The 27244-nt window shown below is 44.6% G+C and overlaps 1 protein-coding gene across 14 annotated transcripts in view; it reads right to left on the bottom strand.

Annotated features, from left to right (window-relative positions):
- dop1a (DOP1 leucine zipper like protein A) overlaps positions 1 to 27244 on the bottom strand; it is a 555441-nt gene that overhangs the window by 337211 nt on the left and 190986 nt on the right. For all 14 annotated transcript variants that reach the window (XM_068044706.1, XM_068044708.1, XM_068044707.1 and 11 more), the window contains one exon: positions 2575 to 2694. In XM_068044706.1, coding sequence (XP_067900807.1) covers positions 2575 to 2694 — 120 coding nt within the window. The remainder of the gene's footprint in view (positions 1 to 2574; positions 2695 to 27244) is intronic.

Here is a 27244-nt window from a genome sequence, read left to right as displayed (position 1 = left end):
AACTCACAGTAACTGAGAGTATGCATACCAGATGGACTGCAGCCGCTCAAGGCAACACATCACCGCTACCTTCTCAAGGCAATTAAGTATGGGCAACAAATGCTGGCCTTGCCAACAACACCCACATCCCGGATGGGATGAATCCTAGGTTACTGAGGGAAGTAAAGGTGGAAATCACAGGGGTACTGGCCATCCAATCCTCCACAGAAATGGGAGATGCGTGGAGTTCAGTTGATTGACGAACTCAAGCAGGTTTATTAAAGCGAACAAGCATATACAGTGCAGAGCTAACTATTTACACAATATGCCTCTTGGCGTTACAGTTACAGAGTGAGGCTGGCACATAGTCACATCACTGCATCCTGGCACTTAGCTCATTAGCATACTAAGATCTGAAAGGAACATCACTCTTAAAGGCAATCACACACAGATGCCAGAGGACTGGAGAACTGCAAATGTTACACCCTTGTTCAAAAAAAGGATGTAAGGATAAACCTAGCAACTAAAGGCCAGTCAGTTTAACCTCGGTGGTGGGAAGTTTTTAGAAACAATAATCCAGGACACAATTAACAGTCAGTTGGACAAGTGTGGATTAAATAAGGAAAGGGGAGGTGGTGGAAGCAGGTACGATAGCGACGTTTAAGAGGCAATTTGACAAATACATGAATAGGATGGGAATAGAGGGATACGGTCCCCGGAAGTGCAGAAGGTTTTAGCTTAGACAGGCATCAAGGTCGGCGCAGGCTTGGAGGGCCAAATGGCCTGTTCCTGTGCTGTACTGTTCTTTGATGTAGTATATATGAACTTCCAAAAGGTATTTGATGAAGTGCCACATTATAGGCTTGTCAGCAAAGTTGCAGCCCATGGAATAAAAGGGGCAGTGGCAGCACTGATACAAAATTGGCTAAAGAACAAGGAACATAGAATGGTGGTGAATGGTTGTATTTCAGAATGGAGAAGATATACAGTGGAATTCCCCAGGGGTCAGGACTGCGTCTGTTGCTTTTCGTGATATATAGTAATGATTTTGAGGTACAAGGGCACAATTTCAAAATCTGCAGATGACACACAACTTGGAAATGTAGTGAACTGTGATAAGGATGGCAAGAGGACATAGACAGGATGGCGGAATGGGCAGACACATGGCAGGTGAAATTCAATGCAGAGAAGTGCAAAGTGACATATTTTGGTAGGAAGAAAGAGGAGATGCAATATAAACTAAAGGTGCAATTCTAAGAGGGACGCAGGAACACAAAAACCTGGGGGTAAAGGTACACAAATTTTTGAAGGTGGCAGAACAGGTTGAGAAAGTGGTTAAAAAAAGCATACAGGATCCTGCGCTTTATAAATTTATAAATAGAGGCATAGAGTACAAAAGCAAGAAAGTTATGATAAATCTTTATAAGATTAGTTCGGCCTCAAATGGACAATTCTGGACATTGCACTTTAGAAAGAATGTGAAGGCTCTCGAGGGTGCAGAAAAGATTTACGACAATGGTTCCAGAGCTGAGGGACTTGAGTTACATGAATAGATTGGAGAAACTCATAACAGCAGAGGAGGTTGAAAGGAGATTTGATAGAGGTACTCAAAATAATGAAGGGTCTCGACAGAGTAAATCGAGAGAAATTTTTCCATTGGCAGAAGGATCAAGAACCAGATGATGCTAGTTTAGGGTAACTGGCAAAAGAATCAAAGGCAACACGATAGATAATTTTTTTTTTTTACACAGCGAGTGGTTATGATCTGGAATGCACTGCCTGAAAGGGTGGTGGAGACATATTCAATCATGGCTTTCAAAAGGGCAGCACAGTGGTGCATTGGTTAGCACCGCAGCCTCACAGCTCCAGCGACCCGGGTTCAATTCTGGGTACTGCCTGAAAGGAGTTTGCAATTTCTCCCTGTGACTGCGTGGGTTTTCGCCGGGTGCTCCCACAGCCAAGACTTGCAGGTTGATAGGTAAATTGGCCATTATAAATTGCCCCGAATATAGGTACGTGAATAGAGGGAAGGTGGGGATGTGGGAGGAATATGGGATCAATGTAGGATTAGTATAAATGGGTGGTTGATGGTCGGCACAGACTCGGTGGGCCGAAGGGCCTGTTTCAGTGCTGTATCTCCAAATAAAAAATAAAATAAAAATAAGTACTTGGAAGGTTAAAAAATAATTGCAGGGCTTTGGGGAAGAGGAGTGGAACTAGCTGGAATGCTCTTGCAGAGAGTTGGCATGGACTCGGTAGGACGAATGACCACCTTCTGTGCTGTAACGATTCTATGAAATGCAGTACTATTATCCAAACACCTTCCAAAAGACTGGGTCACATCAGTTGTTATTAAATCACTTTGACTTTTAAAATTATGCGACTGAAGGATCCAACAACTTCCCCACCCAAGCAATATTTGAAAAATGTGTCAAAATACATATTTACATAATCATTTAGCAGAGACAATTAACAAAATCTTACATTCTCAAAACATTGGTCAAGTCTTCAAATAGTACAAGAGCAAAAATTGTAATATGGTATACTTGTTGCAAGATTACTGCAATATGATTAATAGAAGGTACTGCCACTTACCTACAACATTCTTCAAACCAACGAGCTATATAATCCCACATGTAATAAGGTTCAAAAGAATTAAAGAGAAGATTTGCAGTTTTAATTAGTTCTGAAGTCTTCTTATTCTCTCTCATTTTACTGAAACAAACAAAAATAATCCATGCGGTTAGGTTAAAAAAGTTATACTCTTGAAAAAAAGTAAATATTTTTATATTTTATTTTGAAAATTAGTGACCTAATACTATTTTACTTTAACTTGCACTGTAACTCATACTCCACTCTAACCAAAACATGTACTTAATATCAGTTAAAATACTATTCCACAGCTTCTGTCCAACAGTGAAGACAACAAAGAACAAAGAACAGTACAGCACAGGAACAGGCCATTCGGCCCTCCAAGCCTGCGCCGATCTTGATGCCTGTCTAAACTAAAACCTTCTTCACTTCCGGGGTCCGTATCCCTCTATTCGCCCCCTATTCATGCATTTGTCAAGATGCCTTTTAAACATTGTTATCGTACCTGCTTCCACCACCTCCCCCGGCAACAGGTTCCAAGCACTCACCACCCTCTGTGTAAAGAGCTTGCCTCGCACATCCCCTCTAAACTTTGCCCCTTGCACCTTAAACCTATGTCACCTAGTAACTGACTCTTCTACCCTGGGAAAAAGCTTCTGACTATCCACTCTGTCCATGCCACTGATAACTTTGTAAACCTCTATCCTGTCGCCCCTCCAACTCCGTCGTTCCAGTGAAAACAATCCGAGTTTATCCAACCTCTCCTCATAGCTAATACCCTCCAGACCAAGCAACATCCTAGTAAACCTCTTCTTCTTTCTTTCTCTTTCTTTGGCCTCCTTGTCTCGAGAGACAATGGGTAAGCGCCTAGAGGTGGTCAGTGGTGTCAGTCGCTGTGAGGCAACTATGGAGTGACCTCTCCATGGCGCATGCCTGGGCGAATGTATGGAGGTTGAGAGTTGCCCAAGCGTCAAAACCCCCCTCTCGGCCTTTCTGGTGGGGTCCAAAGGAGTGCAGAGCACGACGTTTGGCACCGGTATGGCTGCAGGAACTGCCGGAAACATGCCAAAGGTGACACATGACCGCCTACGGGGTTCCACTCCGGATTTTCTGTTAGGGTTTACTCCCTTAGCCGTGGTCTCTCCCGAGACGCCCACAAGGCAGCTGTTCATTTGACAAATAAAACAAGTTAGGGTTATACCCTCATAACCAAAAAATACTTGCTGCAGTCAGGTGGGAGTTGAACAGTGCAAACCACCCTCACCAGGTGGCCGTAACCAATTGGGGGCTTGTCTGGGATCTGAACTGCCAGACAAACGGGAAATTTGGAAAACGGGAGGGAAAATTGACCTCTAAATTGTGGAAGGGTAAACAAACAGGTTTTCTTGTACTCTTCTGTTTTCCTCTACAGTGCTAGGAACAAAAGAAATGGCCACATTTAATGCTAAGGAGTTTGTGCAGCAGGGAGAGATATCCCATGATACAAACATACGAACACGAATTATGAGAAGTAGGCCATTCGACCCCTCTAGCCTGCTCCGCCTTTCAAGAAGATCATGGCTGATGTGTGTGTGTCTGGAATTCCACACTCCCATCTACCCACGATAACCTTTGATTCCCTTGCCTAACAAGAATCTATCTACCCCCACCTTAAAATTATTCAATGACCCTGCCTCCACTACCTTCTGAGGTAGAGTGCTCCAAAGTCGCACAACCCTCAGAGAAAAAATTTCTCCTCATCTCTGTCTTAAAAGGGCAATCCAAATTTTAAAATGGTGCCCCCTCGTTATGGACTCACCCACAAGAGGAAACATCCTTTCCACATCCACCTTGTCAAGACCATTCTTGATCTTATGTACTTCAATCAAGTCTCCACTCACTCTTCTAAACTCCAGTGAAAACAAGCCCAGTCTGTCCAACTTTTACTCAAAAGACAACCCGCTCATTCCAGGTATCAATCTAGTAAACCTCCTCTGAACCACCTCCAACGCATTCATATCCTTCCTTAAATAAGGTGACCAAAACTGCAGCAATGAATAAAGAAGGCTAATGGAATGCTATCCTTTATGATGAGAAGAATTGAAAATAAAAGTAAGGATGTTATGCTTCAGTTATACAGGGCATTGGTGAACAACAGGTATACCGTTTTGGATACTGTTGGGGGAGACGACTTACCAGGGGTAGGCAATGGGATACAGGTCTCTGGCGCAGAGTCTGTCCCTGTTGCTCAGAAGGGAAGGGGTAAGAGGAGCAGAGCATTATGTACCCTCTCCAAAGCCTCCACCGTCCTTCTGGTAGTGTAGTGACCAGAATTGCATGCAATATTCCAAGTGTGGCCTAACTAAGGTCCTGTACAGCTGCAGCATGACTTGCCAATTTTAAGACTCTGTGCCCCGACCGATGAAGGCAAGCATGCTGTATGCCGCCTTGACTACCTTATCCACCTGCGTTGCCACTTTCAGTGACCTGTGGACCTGTACGCCCAGATCTCTCTGCCTGTCAATACTCCGAAGGGTTCTGCCATTTACTGTATACTTCCCACCTGCATTCTTTCTTTCTTTGGCCTCCTTGTCTCGAGAGACAATGGGTAAGCGCCTAGAGGTGGTCACACCTGCATTAGACCTTCCAAAATGCATTACCTCACATTTGTCCGGATTAAACTCCATCTGTCATTTCTCCGCCCAAGTCTCCAACTGCTCTATATCCTGCTGTATCCTCTGACAATCCTCATCACTATCCGCAACTCCACCAACCTTTGTGTCATCCGCAAACTTACTAATCAGACCAGCTACATTTTCCTCCAAATCATTTATATATACTACAAAGCGCAAAGGTCCCAGCACTGATCCCTGAGGAACACCACTAGTCACATCCCTCCATTCAGAAAAGCACCCTTCCATTGCTACTCTCTGTGTTCTCTGACCGAGCCAGTTCTGTATCCATCTTGCCAGCTCATCTCTGAACCCATGTGACTTCACCTTTTGTACCAGTCTACCATGAGGGACCTTGTCAAAGGCTTTACTAAAGTCCATGTAGACAACATCCACTGCCCTTCCTTCATCAATCAACTTCGTCACTTCCTCAAAACACTAGATCAAGTTAGTGAGACACGACCTCCCCTTCGCAAAACCATGCTGCCTCTAGCTAATAAGTCCATTTGTTTCCAAATGGGAGTAAATCCTGTCCCGAAGAATCCTCTCTAATAATTTCCCTACCTCTGACTTAAGGCTCACCGGCCTATAATTTCCTGGATTATCCTTGCTACCCTTCTTAAACAAAGGAACAACATTGGCTATTCTCCAGTCCTCTGGGACCTCACCTGTAGCCAATGAGGATGCAAAGATTTCTGTCAAGGTCCCAGCAATTTCCTCCCTTGCCTCCCTCAGTATTCTGGGGTAGATCCCAGCCTCATCATCCACCAAGTCCTCCTCTTTGGTGATGCAAAGTACTCATTTAGTACCTCGCCCATTTCCTCTGGCTCCACACATAGATTCCCTCCTCTGACCTTGAGTGGGCCAACCCTTTCCCTGGCTACCCTCTTGCTCTTTATATACATATAAAAAGCCTTGGGATTCTCCTTAATCCTGTTTGCCAATGACTTTTCATGACCCCTTTTAGCCCTCCTGACTCTTTGCTTAAGTTCCTTCCTACTTTCTTTATATTCCTCAAGGGCTTTGTCCGTTCCCAGCCTTCTAGCCCTTACGAATGCTTCCTTTTTCTTTTTGACGAGGCTCGCAATATCCCTCGTTATCCAAGGTTCCCGAAACTTGCCAAACTTAACCTTCTTCCTCACAGGAACATGCTGGTCCTGGATTCTAATCAACTGACGTTTGAAAGACTCCCACATGTCAGATGTTGATTTACCCTCAAACAGCCACCCCCAATCTAAATTCTTCAGTTCCTGCCTCTTAATGTTATAATTAGCCTTCCCCCAATTTAGTACGTTCACCCGAGGACTACTCTTATCTTTATCCACAAGTACCTTAAAACTTACGGAATTATGGTCACTGCTCCCGAAATGCTCCCCTACTGAGACTTCGACCACCTGGCCGGGCTCATTCCCCAATACCAGGTCCAGTCTGGCCCCTTCCCTAGTTGGACTATCTACATATTGTTTCAAGAAGCCCTCCTGGATGCTCCTTACAAATTCTGCCCCATCCAAGCCCCTAGCACTAAGTGAGTCCCAGTTAAGATAGGGGAAGTTAAAATCACCCACCACAACAACCCTGTTGCTTTTACATCTTTCCAAAATCTGTCTACATATCTGTTCCTCTATCTCCCGCTGGCTGTTGGGAGGCCTGTAGTAAACCCCCAACATCATGACTGCACCCTTCCTATTCCTGAGCTCTACCCATATTGCCTTGCTGCATGAGCCCTCCGAGGTGTCCTCCCGCAGTACTTCTTTGGCCTCCTTATCTCGATAGACAATGGATACGCGCCTGGAGGTGGTCAGTGGTTTGTGAAGCAGCACCTGGAGTGGCTATAAAGGCGAATTCTAGAGTGACAGGCTCTTCCACAGGTGCTGCAGAGAAATTTGTTTGTCGGGGCTGTTGCACAGTTGGCTCTCCCCTTGCGCCTCTGTCTTTTTTCCTGCCAACTACTAAGTCTCCCGCAGTACAGCTGTGATATCCTCCTAAACCACTAATGCAACTCCCCCACCCCTTTTACATCCCCCTCTATCCCGCCTGAAGCTTCTAAATCCCAGAACAGTTAGCTGCCAATCCTGTCCTTCCCTCAACCACGTCTCTGTAATAGCAACAACATCATAGTTCCAAGTACTAATCCAAGCTCTAAGTTGATCTGCCTTACCTGTTATACTTCTCGCATTGAAACAAATGTATTTCAGAACACCAGTCCCGCTGTGCTCAGCAACATCTCCCTGCCTGCTCTTCCTCTTAGTCTTACTGGCCTGATTTACTAGCTCCCCCTCAGTTATTTCACCTGCTCTCCTACTGTTATGAGCGGCATGGACAGAGTGGATACTCAGAAGTTTTTTCCCAGGGTGGAAGAGTCAGTTACTAGGGGACATCGGTTTAAGGTGAGAGGGGCAAAGTTTAGAGGGGATGTGCGAGGCAAGTTTTTTTACAGAGGGTGGTGAGTGCCTGGAACCTGCTGCCAGGGGAGGTGGTGGAAGCAGATACGATAGTGACGTTTAAGAGACATCTTGACAAATACATGAATAGGAAGGGAATAGAGGGATATGGGCCCCGGAAGTGCAGAAGGTGTTAGTTTAGGCAGGCATCAAGATCGGCGCAGGCTTGGAGGGCCGAATGGCCTGTTCCTGTGCTGTACTGTTCTTTGCTCTGGTTCCCACCCCCCTGCCACACTAGTTTAAACCCTCCTGAGTGACGCTAGCAAACCTCGCAGCCAGGATATTTGTGCCCCTCCAGTTTAGATGCATCCCGTCCTTCTTGTACAGGTCCCACCTGTCCCGGACGACATCCCAATGATCCAGATATTTGAAACCCTCCCTCCTACACCAGCGCTGTTCAGCCACGTGTTTAGCTGCACTATCCTCTTATTTCTAACCTCACTGGCACGTGGCACAGGGAGTAATCCCGAGATTACAACCCTAGAGGTCCTGTTTTTTTTTAAACTTTCTACCTAACTCGCTGAACTCCCCCTGCAGGACCTTGTCACTCTTCCTGCCTATGTCGTTAATACCAATGTGTACCACAACCTCTGGCTGCTCACCCTCCCCCTTCAGAATGTCCCCTGTCCGTTCAGAGGCATCCTTGACCCTGGCACCAGAGAGGCAACATACCATCCTGGAGTCTCTTTCACGTCCACAGAAGCACCTATCTGTGCCCCTGACTATAGAGTCCCCTATCACTATTGCTCTTCTGCACTTTGTCCCTCCCTGAACAACAATGCCAGCCGTGCTGCCACTGCTCTGGCTGCTGCTGTTGTTTTCCCCTGATAGGCCACCCCCCCACTCCCCCCCCCCCCTCCAGGAGTACCCAAAACAATATACTTGTTAGAGAGGGGGACAGCCACAGGGGATTCCTGCACTGAGTGCCTGCCCCTTCTAGCGGTCACCCATCTATGTGCCTGCACCTTGGGTGTAACCACCTCTCTAAAACTCCTGTCTATGATACTTTCTGCCACCTGCATGCTCCTAAGTGTAACCACCTCTCTAAAACTCCTGTCTACGATGCTTTCTGCCACCTGCATGCTCCTATGAGCATCCAATTGCTGCTCCAACCGATCCATGTGGTCTGTGAGGAGCTGCAACTGGGTACACCTCTTGCAGATGTAGTCGTCCGGAACGCTGGAAGCGTCACGGACCTCCCACATCTCACAGGTGAAACGCTTGAAACGACATTTCTAGCAATAATTCATAAGTTAATTTAAAATAAATACTTAAATACTTATTAAATCCTTACTAAATTAAGTTACAATTAACTATATGGTCCCTAGCGCTAGATTTCTACTATAAATATTAAATGCTAAATACAGTAATCTCCTCCCTCCGGTTTAGTTCCTCCTCTACTTATTAATTAATTAGTTAATTGGGGTTTTAATCAATTTTAATCAATGTTTTATTTTCAAATTCAGTGCAGATTCCCTACCAGCCAATCAGGTCACAGTTTTCCTGTGACGTCACTGACATCAGACAAGAATCAACAGGGTATTCTCCCATGAAAGAACCGGCATGAAGTCTGCGTTAAATTTGAATCCAGATATTGGAGTAGAAGTAACAGTGCACCCTAGCCTACTGTATGCACTAAGTCCCATTCACCCATCGCCTCTGTGCTTGCTGACTGGCTCCCGACCTGCTAATGCCTCAGATTTAAAGTTCGCTTTCTTGTTTTCAAATCCCTGCATGATCTTGCCTCACACCCTGCCCCCCACCCCTACTTTTCTGTAATCTCCTCCAACCATCATGAGATTTCTGCACTCCTCCAAATCTGGTCTCCGATGCATCCCCAATGTTAAATCACCATTGGAGGCTGTGCCTTTAGCTGCCTAGGTCCTAAAATCTGGAATTTCTTCTGTAATCTTCTCCGCCTCCCCCGCCTCCTTTCGTATGTTCCTTAAAACCTAGCACTTCGACCAAATTTCGGTCATTAGTATCTTATGTAGCTTGGTGTCAAAATTTGTTTGATAATGCTCCTGTGAAGTGCCTTAGAACATTTTCATGTAAATAGCGTTATATAAATGCAAGTCATTTTGTTTCATCTCCTCCAACAGGCTGATCATTGACTTGTGATAGAATTCATACATTTAGTTATTCCACCTCCTATAGGAAAGTTGTGTTTGAACATTCGAAAGGCAATTCAATGGTCATGGAAGCCACTACAGAATCCCTACCGCCATTTCCCCCCACCCCCACTTTTTTCCATTTTCCTCAATGTCCTTGAATTGGAACAAAATCCCAGTTGTTCTGAATCTGCATGGTGTCAACTAACAGCAATCTTCTGATAGCCATTGATTTATAGATTTTTTTCAAATTCCCTAATCTCAATTCCTTTATAAAACAAATTTTCTGAAAATTTGAGAGCCCAGTACTCTGTTGACACCATTCAGATTCAGAATACAAGGCACTGTTTATGGCCCATGAAGTGTGCAAGGTGTGAAATGCATGGGCATTATATCTTTTTTTTTTGGGCCTCCTTATCTCGAGAGACAATGGATACGCGCCTGGAGGTGGTCAGTATATACCAACTCCTTAATCAGATGCATTCACAGAAGCTCTCCGTCTATCCGGAACTCAACCTGTGTTCTAAATATTTGAAAGATTGCAAGGAGCTACAGAGGTCCTCGACCCAGCCATGAGGATTTGCAGGACAGCTGTCCTGTATTTCTCAGTCTGTGATGGGTCCTCTCTTCTTCTGGTTAAGTATCTTGTCAATATGGCTTCCCCTGTGATGAGATGATTAGTGGCGAGCCCCAGAACTGACACCCCAGCATGTGGAGCATCAAGCAGAGTGTCCTCAGACTACTTTATGTAGCAAACAGCACAGACTGGGCACCAATCAGGAGGGAGTACAGGTAAAGAGTGAGTAGTGTGGTGAACCCGGAGTGAGAAAGAAGCTTATTCAGGACTTTACATAGCAGGGAGCACTGACGGGGAACAAAGAAGCAGAGAGAACAGGTAAAGACTTCCAAAAAGACATTTGATAAGTGTCACACTTTGTCAGCAAAGTTAGAGCCCATGGAATAAAAGAGACAGTAGAAGCATCGATACAAAATTGGCTGAGTGACAGGAAATAAGACAGTAGTGCTGAACAGTTGTTTTTCGGACTAGAGGAAGGTACATGGTGGGGTTCCGCAACCTAGACGGGGCACAATTTCAACATTTGTAAACGACACAAAACTTGAAAGTATCGTGAACTGTGAGAAGGATGGTGATAGACTTCAAGAGGACACAGACAGGCTGGTGGAATGGGTGGACAAGTGGCAGAGAGGGTGCAGAAAAGATTCACGAGAATGGTTCCAGCACCGAGGAACTTCATTTATGTGGATAGGCTGGAGAAGCTGGGGCGAATCTCCTTGGAGAAGAGATAATTCAGAGGAGATTTGATGTAGTTGTTCAAAACGATGAGGAGCCTGGACAGAGTATATAAGGAGTAACTGTTTCCGTTGGCAGAAGGATCAGGAACCCGAGGACAACGATTTAAGGAGATAGGGAAAAAAAAGCAGCGTGCCATGAGGAAAAGCTTTTTAACGCACTGGGTGGTTAGGATCGGGAATGCACTGCCTGTAAGTGTGGTGGAAGCAAAGAACAAAAAGAAGAACAGTACAGCACAGGAACTGGCCATTCGGCCCTCCAAGCCTGCGCCGATCTTGATGCCTGCCTAAACTAACACCTTCTGCACTTCCGGGGCCCATATCCCTCTATTCCCTTCCTATTCATATATTTGTCAAGATGTCTCTTAAACATCGCTATCGTATCTGCTTCCACCATCTCCCCTGGCAGCAAGTTCCAGGCACTCACCACCCTCGGTGTAAAAAACTTGCCTCTAAACTTTGCCCCTCGCACCTTAAACCTATGTCCCCTAGTAACTGACTCTTCCACCCTGGGAAAAAGCTTCTGACTATCCACTCTGTCCATGCCACTCATAACTTTGTAAACCTCTATCATGTCGCCCCTACACCTCCGTCGTTCCAGTGAAAACAATCAGAGTTTTTCCAACCTCTCCTCGTAGCAATGCCCTCCAAACCAGGCAACATCCTGGTAAACCTCTTCTGTACCCTCTCCAAAGCCTCCACGTCCTTCTGGTAGTGTGGCGACCAGAATTGCACGCAATATTCTAAGTGTGGCCTAACTAAGGTTCTGTACAGCTGCAACATGACTTGCCAATTTTTATACTCTATGCCCCAACCAATGAAGGCAAGCATGCCGTATGCCTTCTTGACTACCTTATCCACCTGCGTTGCCATTTTCAGTGACCTGTGGACCTGTACGCCCAGCTCTCTCTGCCTGTCAATACTCCTAAGGGTTCTGCCATTTACTGTATACTTCTCACCTGCATTAGACCTTCCAAAATGCATTACCTCACATTTGTCCGGATTAAACTCCATCTGCCATTTCTCCGCCCAAGTCTCCAACCGATCTATATCCTGCTGTATCCTCTGACACTCCTCATCATTATCCACAACTCCACCAACCTTTGTGTCATCCACAAACTTACTAATCAGACCAGCTACATTTTCGTCCAAATCATTTATATATACTACAAACAGCAAAGGTTGCAGCAATTCAATTGAGGCCTTCAAAAGGAATTGAACAGTAATAAGCGAAAATGTGCAGGGCCTGGGGAAAAGGTAATGGAATGGGACTAACTGAGTTGTTCTGGACAGTCACTGCCAAGCCTGTTTGTGAAGAAGACACTGAGACTTAAATGCTCTGTTGGAGACTGTTTATTGCTTACCAAAAAGCTTATTTCTCCACTCCTAACAACACCCAGCCAGTGCTGGCTGGCTCTTCTTTCTATACATCTGAGTACAATTCAATTATCAACACCCAACACCTGTTCACCCTGTTACTTTCAACTACTAGGTCCATCCATCAACAGAAATTATACACTAACAGATTCCCTCTTTTCTTTAAATTAAATACATATATATTATATATAAAAAACTAAAGTGACAAAATGATACATTCTCCTTTATCTTACATTATTATACTAGCAACCTTCAACAGCACCAGCCATTAACATATTGTATATTCCCCTTTATTTCTAAACAAAAAAAAACCTTGTTAAAAAAAATTATAAAGCGACCTTAACATAAAAAGTTCCATGATCTATCAACTCACAAGACGGCCCTCTTCGAAGACATCCAGCAATTTCTTTGAGCAAGCACTCTTTTCGTAAAACAATCCTACAACTGATGACACACGTCAACCCATTTTATTTTGGAAATTTCGTTTCGTTCCAATATTTCTTTTATACTCGCGAGATCAATCCTCAACTTCTTTTCAGTGACACTTTTTGTCGAATGGACAATGTCCCAGAGAGCATGGTTATCTATTTGGCATTCTATAGGAACATCTTTCTCCGATTGCCTCTTATATAAGAGTTCCTTTAAAATACTTGATAAACACATACCAATATTTATCGCTTGTACCAGTGCAAGTGTCTCAACAGCCAACGTGCTTTTAACTGTCCTCTTTATTTTCTTCGATTCCCACGCTAATGAACAACATCTATCATTTCTTCCCACCAAAAATATAATGAACCCTGCTGTGCTCGAAAAACCATCGGGAAAATTAGCACATGAGGATTCACTAAAAATGACCAATTTCTTTTCTTCTGGATCACCCAAGGCTGGAAACTTGAGTGTACATTTGTCTAAACTTAATTTCTTCAATGTCTTATTTCCTTTCAGCACTTCCCCAACAGTAGCATGTTTCAGCGTGGTGTTCAATTCTAATACATCATCGCAGGCATCCGGCCTAGTTTGTGCGCACAACCAGTTTAATTGCCCAATTAAGCTCTTTAGCTGGTCTGCTTCTTCCCTCATTGCAGAGTCTTTCTTTTGTGAGGATCTGGCCCAATTTATCGGGATCGTATTAACATTCTCTCTAGGTAAGACTGTTCATTTAGGATTACTCCCAACTTAATCTGCCCAACATCCAACCATATATATTTAAAAGCTCTGGAAGCCCGACTTCCAATTTTAAATTCCTTTCGAACTTTATCTATCACAAATTTCTCAAATGCCGCAGATCCTCCCCACATAGGAACAAAGGAGCAGGAGTAGGCCATTCAGCCCATCGAGCCTGTCCCATCATTCAATACGATCACGGCTGATCTTCCACTTTAATGCCCTTTTCCCAAACTATCCTCATATCCCCTTATGTCATTTGTATTTAGAAATCTGTCGATCACTACTTTAAACATAATCAATGACTGAGCTTCCACAGCCCTCTGGGGTAGAGAATTCCCAAGATTCACAACCCTCTGAGTAAAGAAATTTCTCCTCATCTCTGTCCTATCTGGCTTCCACCTTATTTTGAAATTGTGACCCCTGGTTCTAGACTCCCCAACCAAGGGAAACATCTTAGATGCATCTACCCTGTCTATCCCTTTAAGTATCTTGTAGGTTTCAATGGGATCACCTCTCGTTCTTTGAAACTCTGGAGAATACAGGCCCAGTTTCCCCAATCTCTCTTCATAGGACAGTCCAGCCATCCCAGGAACAAGTCTGGTGAACCTTCGTTGCACTCCCTTTATGACAATAATATCCTTCCTAAGGTAAGGGGACCAAAACTGCACACAGTACTCCAGGTGCGGTCTAACAAAGTTCTCTTCAATTGAAGCAAGACTTCACTACTCCTGTCCTTAAATCCTCTTGCGATAGAGGTGAACATTCGTCCTCTTAATTGCTTGCTGCAACTGCATGTTAGCTTTCAGTGACTTACTGTCAAGGACATCCAGGTCCCTTTGTACATCTACACTTTCTAATCTCTTACCATTTAAGAAATACTCTGCACATCTGTTCCTCCTACCAAAGTGGATAACCTTACATTTTTCCACATTATATTCCATCTGCCACGTTCTTGCCCACTCACTAAGTCTATCCAAATCCCCTTGAAGCCCCTTTGCATCTTCCACACAACACACATTCCCACTAAAGTTTTGTGTCATCCGCGAACTTAGGGTAGTAGTCGACGGATGTTTTTGCGAGTGGAAAGCAGTTTCCTGTGGCGTTCCACAGGTCTCAGTGTAGGGTCCCTTGCTGTTTGTGGTATACATATTAATGATTTGGACTTAAATGTGGGAGGCATGATTGGGAAATTTGCTCATGAGACAAAAATTGGCCAATAGTGAAGAGAGAGCTGTAGACTCCAGAATAATATCAATGGTTTGGTTGAGTGCATTCAATCCAGTAAAGTGTGAGGTAATGCACTTGGGGAGGGCAAACAAAGCAAGAGAATACACAATAAACGGCAGAATATTGAGAGGGGTAAAAGAAGTGACCTTGGAGTACAGAGGAGATTTACAAGAATGTTACCAGGGCTTGAAAGTTGCAGTTATGAGGAAAGATTGGATCGGCTAGGTTGTTTTTCTTCGAACAGAGGAGGCTGAGGAGTGACTTAATTGAGGTATACAAAGTTATGAGGGGCCTAGATAGAGTAGACTGGAAGGACCCGAGTGGAGAGATCAATTACCATGGTGGGGAGGGGGGGGGGCACAAAATCAAGGTGATTGGCAGAAGGATTAGAGGGGACATGAGGAAAAACTTTTTCACCCAGAGAGTGGTGGGTGCCTGGAATTCACTGCCAGGAACGGTGGTGGAGGCAGAAACACTCAATTCTTTTAAAAGGTCATGCACCTGAAGTGTTGAAACCTGCAAGGCTATGGACCAAGTGCTGGAAGGTGGGATTAGATTTGGTGGCTAGCTTTTGCGTCCAGCATGGACATGATGGGCTGTATGGGCTCCTTCTGTGCGTAATTTTTCTATAGTTCTTTCTATGGACCCCACATCCAAATCATTGATATATATTATGAACAGCACTGATCCCTGCGGTACCCCACTAGTCACAGCCTGCCAACGCGAGAATGACCCGTTTATTCTTACTCTCTGCTTCATGCCTGTTAAACAATCCTTAATCCATGCCAGTCTATTACCTCCTATCCCATGTGCTTTGATTTTGCGAAAAATAACCTCCTGTGGGGGACTTTATCAAAAGACCTGAAAATCCAAGTATGCCACGTCCACCGACTCCCCTTCATCAATTCTGTTAGTAACATCCTCAAAAAACTCCAACAGGTTCATCAAACATGATTTCCCATTCATAAATGCCAATCAGATCATTATTATCCAAGTGTCCATTTGAGTTCCGAAGAAGGGTCACTGACCCGAAACGTTAACTCTGCTTCTCTTTCCACAGATGCTGCCAGACCTGCTGAGTGAATCCAGCATTTCTTGTTTTTGTTGTCCATTTATCACATTTGGGGCGGCACAGTGGCTAGCACTGCAGCCTCACAGCTCCAGCGACCCAACCCAGGTTGGGTTCTGGGTACTGCCTGTGCGGAGTTTGCAAGTTCTCCCTGTGACCGTGTGGGTTTTCGCTGGGTGCTCCGTTTCCTCCCACAGCCAAAGACTTGCAGGTTGATAGGTAAATTGGCCATTGTAAATTGCCCCTCGTATAGGTAGGTGGTAGGGAAGTTGGGGATGTGGTAGGAATATGGGATTAATGTAGGATTAGTATAAATGGGTGGTTGATAGTCGGCACAGACTCAGTGGGCCAAAGGGCCTGTTTCAGTACTGTATCTCTAAATAATAAATATAGAATAGATTCTAATTTTCCCAACAACTCGTCTGTAATTCCCTGTTTTCTCTCTTCCCTCCCTTCTTAAATAGTGGGGTGACATTTGCGACCTTCCAATCTGCAGGAACCACTCCAGAATCTATAGAATTTTGGAAGATGATGACCAATGCAACCACTATCTCCAAAGCTACCTCTTTCAACACTGTGGGATTTAGAATATCAGGTCCTGGGGACTTATCAACCTTCAGCCCCATTAATTTCTCCAACACAACCTTCTTACTAATACCAATTTCCTTCAATTCCTCATTCCCCTTAATTCCTTGGATCTCTAATTCTGGGAGATTTCTTGCATCTTCCTCAGTGAAGACAGACACAAAGTAATCATTGAGCTTCTCTGCCATTTCTCTATTCCCCATTATAAATTCTCCTGACTCTGCCTGTAATGGACCCATATTTGTCTTAGCCAAACGTTTCCTTTTTACCTAACTATAGAAGCTTTTACAGTACGTTTTTATATTTTTTGCTAGCTTTCATTCATATTCTATTCTCCCTTTATCAGGTTCTTCGTCCTCCTTTGCTGTATTCTAAAATACTCCCAATGCTCAGATTTACTAATATTTCTGGCAACTTTATAGGCCTTTGCTTTTAATCTTATGCAATCCTTAACTTCTTTTGTTTTCTACGGTTGACTGCCTTTATTTTTGAGGTTTGTGTGCCTTGAAGGAAAGTATAGTTGCTGTAAACGATGTAATTTTTTTGAAGGCTATCCGTTGCCTATGTACTATCATACCTTTTAATGTATTTTCCCAATCCTCCTCAGACAATTTGCCCCTCATATTTGCATAATTTCCTTTGTTCAAATTTAACACCCTGGCTTCAGATTGAACTACCTCACTTTGAAACATAATGTAAAATTCTATCATATTATGGTCACTCATCTCTAAAGGTTCTTTTTCAACAAGATTCTGAATTAGCCCTTTCGCATCACATAATATTAGATCTAAAATCGCCTGTTCTCTAGTTGGTTCCTCAACATACTGCTCTAGAAAACCATCCCTAACACACTCCAGAAACTCGGCCTCCACAGCATTAGTGGTCATTAGGTTTACCCAGTCTATATGCAGATTAACAGCACCCATGATTACTGTATTACCCATGCTACATGCTTCGCTAATTTCCTGATTAATAACATGCCCCACACTACCATTACTGTTTGGTGGCTTGTAGTCCTACCAATGTTTGCTGCCCCTTGCAGTTTCTTAGCTCCAGCCAAACAGATTCCACAGTTTGTTCTTCCGATCTGAGATCCTCCCTTACTAATGTACTGATCTCATCCCTTATTGTCAGCGCAACACCACCTCCTTTTCCTTTTTGCCTGTCCTTCCTAAATGTCAAATATCCTTGAATATTCAGTTCCCTTTCTTGGTCACCCTGTAGCCACGTTTCCGTTAAGGCAATTAGATCATAACCATTTACCTCTATTTGGGCCTTGAAATCAACCACCTTGTTGCGAATGTTGCGTGCATTCAGGCAGCGTACCCTTAACCTTGTCTTCTCGACATTCTGCATTCAAAGCCGAGTTGATGCTCGCCTTTTTTTTTGCCTGCCTGCTAATGTCACTTGCTACTTTTCTACCTCCTGTTACCAGCTCTACTTGCTCTCAATTTCAGCTACCCCCTCAGGTTCCCATCCCCCTGACAAGCTAGTTTAAACCCTCCCCAACAGCACTCACAAATCTTCCTGCGAGGATGTTAGTTCCGGTCCTGTTAAGGTATAGCCTGTCCATCTTGTACAGGTCCCATCTGCCCCAGAACCTCAGGCCCAATGCCTCAGATATCTGATGCCCACCCTCCTACACCAATTCTCCAGCCACATGTTCGATCGATCAATCCTCCTATTCCTATTCTCACTAGGATGTGGCACTGGGAATAATCCTGAGATTACTAGTTTGGAGATCCTGCTTTTTAATTTCCTTCCTAACTCCCTAAAATCTGCTTTCAGGACCTCATCCCTCTGCCTACTTCTGTCATTGGTACCCATGTGGATCACGACCTTTGGCTGCTTACCCTCCCCCAGAAGGATGTCCTACAGCTGCTCCGTGACATCCTTGACTCTGGCACCAGGGAGGCAACACACCATCCTGGAGTCACGTTTACTGCCGTAGAAATGATTGTCTGATCCCCTGACTATCAAATCCCCTATCATTATTGCTCTTCCACTCTTCTTCCTCTCCTCCTGTGCAGCTGAGCCACCAGTGGTGCCATGGACTTTGCTCTGGCTGAACTACCCCGAGGAACCATCGCTCTCACCAGTATCCAAAATGGAAAACCGATTAGCAAGCAAGATATACTCAGGGGATGCCTGTACGGTTCTCTTGGACTGCCTGGCAGTCACCCATTCCATCTCTGCCTGCATGCTCCTAACCTGCGGTGTGACCACCTCCCTAAATGTGCTATCCACATAGTCCTCTGCCTCGCGTTTGCACAATGACTCCGGCCGCTGCTCGAGTTCTGAAACCCGGAGCTCAAGCTTCTGCAGCTGATGACACTTCCTGCAGACGTGTTCATCTAGGACATGTGGTGCGTCCATGACTTCCCGCATACCACAGGACGTACGTTCCACTTGCCCGAGCTGACCTGCCATAACGTAACTTTAAAAACTTTTTATTACAAAGAGAAGTAAAATAACTTACCCATTACTCACCAATCAGCTTCTTCCCCTCTGCCGAGAGAGAGGCAGCTACTGGAGGCTGAAAAAAGGTAGAAGAAAGAAAGAAAGGAGCCCCTCTCTCATGCACTAAACTCCCTCTTTACACTCTGTGCACTCCAATTTATTTTTTTCTTAATTTATAGTTCCCCTCCTTATCGACCTCCCTCAATTACCAAACTCCCTTCTTCAAACTCTGTGCCCTCCAGCAGCACGCAATGTAGACAAGCAGCAGAGTGTTCCCTCAATTTACACTCTGAAAACAATGCTGTGTCAGCTCTGCTAGAGCTCAGAAACCAGTTTAAGCTAGCTACCTAATTAACTAGCTATAGCTACTCTAAGTGTTAGCATTCCCCTGTTTAAAACTGCAAGAAACCTAACTTACCTCTTAACTGAAAGAGGAATTTCAATTAATTGCAGAAAATAGTCTCTGTACATCAAGAAAGTCTCTGCTAGTTTTTCTTCACAGTACCAATAAAACATTACTGGATCTGCTTTTAGTTGAATACAACCAGTCGGACAGACCTAATCAAAAAATTCCACACCCTGGATGCATCATTTAGCCCATAAACACACTTGTTTAGCTTCCATAATTTCCCTGCTGTAGCTCCAGCTTCTTTTGATGGCTTTAAAAATACTTCTCTCTGAAATTTCTCCCCTTGCAAAAATGCTGTTTTGATCTCAACACTTAAATTAAAAAGGGCTAGGAAAATCCTCTAACTTACTTTTCCTGCTGTTGGGGAGTCTACTCTAACTTCTTGGTCGCCTAGTCGTTCCTCAAATCCCCGAGCTATAGGTCTGGCCTTATCTTTATACATACCATTGGGAAGTACTTTCTCTGTACAGATCCATTTATGGGACAAAGCTGGTTGTCCTCTATCTGGTACCTCTGCGTGTACGCCAAACTCTCTCCAACTGTCGAGCTCTTTTTGTTTTGCATCCTTTACCAACTTACCATCTAACTTGTTAGTAGCCACTAGAGTCATAGAGTTTCTCTATCATAAGGCCTCCTGCTTCTTGTGGTGCTCCTCGCCTGCTCTTTGGTCCTCGTTCTTGTTAAACTACGTCCCCTACTAGATTTCCTATCCCTTTCTGAAATGCGACTACTCGACCTGTCCCTCCTACGACCAGACTTCCTCTCACACGTTTGTGACCTTTTCCTTGGACTATGATCATGGTCAGGCCACTGTCTGAACTTACACTATGTTTTTTGGCTTTCCACATTTTTACATCCTTCTGCTAATCCATAGGTCTGCTATCCTGTCCCTTGTCTTGCACAGCCAATGTTTATATTTCCTTGTGGCCTTTCCTGCTCTTCCTATATTGGTGGCTTCCCTCCATTCACTAGCCCCTTCTCGCATATACGTTATTCTAGTCCCAACTTTCAGTAGTTGACCTTTGGGATAAATGGCCTTATCGCGATCTTCACTATCACATTGTCCACTCTTGGTTAGCCCATTATCTGCCACGATCTGTTGCTCATAAAGTTCCGACATATGTATATGCGAAGTTCATGGTGCATCATCAGTTTCCCTCATTTGTTCAGATTCTGTCAGTGCATAATCAGTGCCAATAAGCCGCAAGGAATGTACTCTATTTGGTTGCCATGTTGTAAAACTACTGTATAATGTGGATAAATGCGAGGTTATCCACTTTGACAGTAAAAACAGGAAGACAATGCCATGTGCATTGCTACAATATTCATATTTTCACACATGCTCCTGAACTCCTCATTGGCAAATTCTCCTCCATTGTCAGTTAGAAATCTAGCCAGTGCTCCCAGTCCTGTTCCTATCGATCTTTCCACTATCTTGTGCACATTTTTGTCTTTACTATAAATGACAGTTGACAGACTGAATCTAGTCACTATGTCTATAAAGTGTAGGGAAAAAATGGTTTTGTCTGTACCCCATACCTTCAAGTCCATCGCCATGGTTTCATTAAAGTCGCCTGCTAAGGGGAGACTCACTATGGCTCGTGATGGCGTGCTCCTGTTTTTTTTTTACAGATATCACATTTTTCACTGATATCTTCAATAAGTTTAGTATAGTCATCATCTATTACCCCTGAATCTTCAACCTATAACGAGATGGATGCGCAAACTGTCAATGTAGTTTTGAAATAATCTGCCTTTTCTCCTTTAAATCCCTATCCCCCGGATGCCATTAATACCTCTTTAACATTCTGCGTAGAGATGTTCGGAATTGTTAAAGGAATACTATAATGTCCCGACTGTGTAAACTGCAAATCTACAGGTCTTCCTAAGACAATCGCCTTATCATGTTCCATATCCAAGCTCATTTGAGCCTTCTTCATAGACTGTTTACTTAACAGCAAAGGTATTTCACTAGTTTCACTACGAGTACTAATTACCACACTTTTTAGTGATCTCAACACGTTGTCACCCCAAACCTGAAACAGATAGAAATGTCATGTTCTGTGACCTTACTTTTTTATTTTATTTTATTTAGAGATACAGCAGTGAAACAGGCCCTTCGGCCCACCGAGTCTGTGCCAACCGACAACCACCCATTTATACTAACTCTACAGTAATCCCATATTCCCTACCACCTACCTACATTAGGGGCAATTTACAATGGCCAATTTACCTATCACCTGCAAGTCTTTGGCTGTGGAAGGAAACCGGAGCACCCGGCGAAAACCCACGCAGTCACAGGGAGAACTTGCAAACTCCGCACAGGCAGTACCCAGAATTGAACCCAGGTCCCTGGAGCTGTGAGGCTGCGGTGCTAACCACTGCGCCACTGTGCCGCCCCAACTTTGTTTTTCTTTACTTAAAGAATCCAGTTAACACTGTAACCAGTCCACGCCACATACCGTGGACATACACCCACTGCCTAGTACTGCGCAATTGAATGACTGTGCCACTAGGAGTCACTACTGGACTAAAGCTACTTGACACCAATACAATTCCTTCCAATTAATCAGTACTGTCATCCACGCCTTCCGAACCCTCCACATCATGTGTCATCTCAAAAACCCTGTTATTCCTTTTTGGACAATTCAACGCATAGTGGGAATGTGTGTTGTCAGAAAGATGCAAAGCAGCTTCGAGGGGATTTGGGCAGACTTACTGAGTGGGCAACAACGTGACAGATGGAACATAATGTGGAAAAATGTAAGGTTATCCACTTTGTTAAGAGAAACAGATGTGCAGAGTATTTCTTAAATGGTAAGAGATTAGAAAGTGTAGCTGTACAAAGAGACCTGGGTATCCTTGACAGTAAATCACAGAAAGCTAACAGGCAGGTGCAGCAAGCAATTAGGAAAACTAATGGTATGTTAGCCTTTATCGCAAGAGGAGTTGAGTACAGGAGTAGTGAAGTCTTGCTTCAATTGTATAGAACCTTGATTAGACCGCACCTGGAGTACTGTGTGCAGTTTTGGTCCCCTTACCTTAGGAAGGATATTATTGTCATAGAGGGAGTGCAATGAAAGTTCACCAGACCTGTTCCTGGGATGGCTGGACTGTCCTATGCAGAGAGACTGGGGAAACTGGGCCTGTATTCTCCAGAGTTTCAAAGAATGAGAGGTGATCCCATTGAAACCTACAAAATACTTAAAGGGATAGACAGGATAAATGCAGCTAAGATGTTTCTCTTGGTTGGGGAGTCTAGAACCAGGGGACAAAATTTCAAAACAAGGGGGAAGCCACTTAGGGCAGAGATGAGGAGAAATTTCTTCACTCAAAGTGTTGTGAATCTTTGGAATTCTCTACCCCAGAGGGCTGTGGAAGCTCAGTCATTGAGTATGTTTAAAGCAGAGATCGACAGATTTCTAAATACAAATGACATTAGGGGATATGAGGATAGTGTGGGAAAAAATCACTGAAGTGGAAGATCAGCCATGATCATATTGAATGGCGGGGCAGGCTGAATGGGCTGAATGGCCGACTCCTGCTCCTATGTTCCTAAACCCGTCATGATTTTAAACACCTCTATCAAATCTCCTCCTAGTCTTAAATAAAAACAAGAAACGCTGGAAATACTCAGTAGGTCTGGCAGCATCTGTGGAGAAAGAAGCAGAGTTAACGTTTCAGGTCAGTGACCCTTCTTCAGAACTTAGTCCTCTCTGCTTTCAGGAGAACAACCCCAGCTTCTCCTGTCTATTCACATAATATTAATTCCTCATCCCTGGAACCATTCTAGTAAATCTCTTTTTATTTTTATTTAGAGATTCAATTCTGGGTACTGCCTGTGTGGAGTTTGCAAGTTCTCCCTGTGTCTGCGTGGGTTTCCTCCGGGTGCTCCGGTTTCCTCCCACAAGCCAAAGACTTGCAGGTTGATAGGTAAATTGGCCATTAGCAATTGCCCCTAGTATAGGTAGGTGGTAGGGAAAAATAGGGACAGGTGGGGATGTGGTAGGAATATGGGATTAGTGTAGGATTAGTATAAATGGGTGATTGATGGTCGGCACAGACTCGGTGGGCCGAAGGGCCTGTTTCAGTGCTGTATCTCTAAACTAAAAGATACAGCACTGAAACAGGCCCTTCGGCCCACCGAGTCTGTGCCAACCATCAACCACCCATTTATACTAATTCTACATGAATCCCATATTCCCTACCACATCCCTACAATTCTCCTACCACCTACCTACACTTGGGGCAATTTACAATGGCCAATTTACCGATCAACCTGCAAGTCTTTGGTTGTGGGAGGAAACCGGAGCACCCACCAGAAACCCACACGGTCACAGGGAGAACTTGCAAACTCCACAGGCAGTACCCAGAATCGAACCCAGGTTGCTGGAGCTGTGAGGCTGCGGTGCGAGCCACTGCACCACTGTGCCGCCCAACTTTGTTCAGTACCACTTCCCTGGTGATTGTAATTTTCTTGAATTCCTCCTTCCCTTCCAAATAAATGCGTTTTAACACACAAATGTCGACCATTACACCTGGGAGGCACTGAGCTTGCTGGGCTACAGACTAAGGTGAGGTGAAGTGGGACAAACTGGATGCTCTTAGAAAGAGCCAGCAGAGGCACAATTGGCTGAATGGCCTACTCCTGTGCTGTAAGATTCTATGATAATGATACTTTGAGTGACATCTGAAACACCTGTTGACCACCCCTTGGTTATTCCAGGGTTCATTCTTTTGCCCAATTCCTGCTGTCTGTTTTCGCTGCCAAAAGGGTCCCTATCCTCATTTTTTTGTCAGCGATTCTTCTTTCATACTGACATCTCGGCCCCATATTTGAACAGCCTCAAATGCTACTTGCATTGTATCCTCCATCTTTGGTGTCACTGCTGCAAAGCCTATATGCGCCATGAAAGCGGCTGGACAGGAATGTTTTCCCAAAATTTTTTTTTAAGGCTTCAGACATCTGATCAAAAAGCACATGTCCTTTGAATCTAACTCCGGTTAAAGCCAAGATCGTATCCATAGTTGATATCCTAGCACAATCCAACAACTTGAAGGCAAATACTGATTTTAGGAATTTCTGAGCAGAGTCGCTGCAATCTTAGAGTCAGAGTCACAGAGAGATACAGCACCGAAACAGGCCCTTCGGCCCACCGAGTCCACACTGACCATCAACCACCCATTTACACTAATCCTACATTAATCCCATTTTCCCTCTCACATCCCCACCTTCCCTCAATTCTCCTACCACCTACCTACACTGGGGGCAATATTTACAATGGCCAATTTACCTATCAACCCGCAAGTCTTAGGCATTTGGGAGGAAACTGGAGCACCAAGAGGAAACCCACGCGGTCACAGGGAGAACGTGCAAACTCCGCACAGGCAGTAACCAGAACTGAATGTGGGTCGCTGGAGCTGTGAGGCTGTGGTGCTAACCACTGCGCCTTAGTTAAACTCCAGGATATATTCTTCCATGCAAGAACCATCCATTTTTCTAAATTTATCAAAGTCCGACCATGCCTCACAGGCTTTCAATAATTCATCTATCACATAAATTTTATCCATAAATTTTAAGAGATTGTCCAAACCTTCCTCATCGTCCAAATGAAGGGCCTCTAGCTCAGAGAACACTTTGTACCTGATTTTGCTTCTGGCGGGAAGAGTAAGTGCAAGGGCTATTCCTTGCTTCCTCTTCATTAAAGATCTAACCCATGTCCATAGATCAACTTCATTTTTCCATAGATCTTCAGGTTCAGCTTCACAGAATAGCGGTGGAAAACCATATCCCGCCACCTCCATGGATCCAGGGTGAGCTAGCAAATTGGATACAAAATTGGCTTGGTGATAGGAGGCAGAGGGTGGTAGTGGAGGGTTGTTTTTCAGATTGGAGGCCGGTGACCAGTGATGTGCCGCAGGGATCGGTGCTGGGCCCTCTGTTGTTTGTCATATATATTAATGACTTGGATGTGAATGTAGGGGGCATGATTAGTAAGTTTGCAGATGACACCAAAATTGGTGGTATAGTGGACAGTGAAGAAGGTTGTTTAAGGTTACAACAGGATATAGATCAACTGGGTAAGTGGGCAAAGGATTGGTAAATGGAATTTAACGCAGACAAGTGTGAAGTAATGCATTTTGAGAAGTTAAACCAGGGCAGGACATATAAAGTGAATGGCACGGCCCTGGGGCATGTTCTTGAGCAGAGAGACCTTGGGTGCAAGTACATAGTTCCCTGAAAGTGGCAACACAGGTAGACAGGGTGGTGAAGAAGGCGTATGGCATGCTTGCCTTCATCGGCCAGGGCATTGAGTACAAGAGTTGGGACGTCATGTTACAGTTGTACATAACGTTGGTTAGGCCGCATTTGGAGTACTGTGTGCAGTTCTGGTCGCTGCACTGCAGGAAAGATGTGATTTAGCTGGAGAGGGTGCAGAAAAGATTCACAAGGATGTTGCCTGGTTTGGAGGGCTTGACTTATAAAAAGACACTGGATAGGCTGGGTCTGTTATCCGTGGAGTGAAGGAGGCTGAGAGGGGACATGATAGAGGTATGGGAGGGTTTAAACTAGTTTGGCGGGGGGATGGGACCCGGAGCTACGGATCAGTGGATGGGGTAGCTGTTGAACAGGCAGATACAGAGTGCAGAGAGTCTGTGAGGAAGGTTAGACAGTTGACAGGGCAATGTTGCAGCCAGTATGATGGGTTGAAGTGTGTCTATTTTAACGCAAGAAGTGTCAGGAATAAGGGTGATGAACTTCGAGCATGGATCAGTACGTGGAGCTACGATGTCGTGGCCATTACGGAGACTTGGATATCACAGGGGCAGGAATGGATGTTGGATGTTCCGGGGTTTAGATGTTTCAAAAGGAATAGGGAGGGAGGTAAAAGAGATGGTGGAGTGGCATTGCTAATCAGGGATAGTATCACAGCTGCAGAAAGGGAGGTCGTCGAGGAGGGTTTGTCTACTGAGTCATTATGGGTGGAAGTCAGAAACCGGAAAGGAGCAGTCACTTTATTGGGAGTTTTCTATAGACCCCCCAATAGCAACAGAGACATGGAGGAACAGATTGGGAGGCAGATTTTGGAAAGGTGCAGAAGGAACAGGGTTGTGGTCATGGGTGACTTCAATCTCCCTAATATTGATTAGAACCTCCTTAGTGCAAATAGTTTGGATGGAGCAGTTTTTGTCAGGTGTGTCCAGGAAGGTTTCCTGACTCAATATGTAGATAGGCCGACTAAAGGGGAGGCTATGTTGGATTTGGTGCTTGGCAACGAACCAGGCCAGGTGGCAGATCTCTCGGTGGGAGAGCATTTCGGTGATAGTGATCACAACTCCCTGACCTTTACTATAGTCATTGAGAGGGACAGGAGCAGACGGGATGGGAAAATATTTAATTGGGGGAGGGAGAATTACAATTGCAGGAACTGGGGAGCATAAATTGGGAACAGATGTTCTCAGGGAAATGCACAACAGAAATGTGGAGGTTGTTTCGGGAGCACTTGCTGCGACTGCTGGATAGGTTTGTCCCGATGAGGCAAGGAAGGGATGGTAGGGTGAAGGAACCTTGGATGACAAAAGATGTGGAACAGCTAGTCAAGAGGAAGAAGGAAGCTTTCTTAAGGTTGAGGAAGCAAGGATCAGACAGGGCTCTAGAGCGTTACAAGGTAGCCAGAAAGGAACTGAAGAATGGACTTAGGAGTGCTAGAAGGGGACATGAAAAAGTCTTGGCGGGTAGGATTAAGGAAAATCCCAAGGCGTTCTACACTTATGTGAGGAACAAGAGGATGGCCAGAGTGAGGGTAGGGCCAATCAGGGATAGTGGAGGGAAGTTATGCCTGGAGTCGGAGGAGGTAGGGGAG

Source organism: Heterodontus francisci, chromosome 13, assembly GCF_036365525.1.
Source record: "Heterodontus francisci isolate sHetFra1 chromosome 13, sHetFra1.hap1, whole genome shotgun sequence".
NCBI lineage: Eukaryota > Metazoa > Chordata > Chondrichthyes > Heterodontiformes > Heterodontidae > Heterodontus > Heterodontus francisci.
The sequence above is the reverse complement of the archived record's forward strand: the minus strand, read 5'-3'. Positions and strand labels throughout refer to the sequence as shown.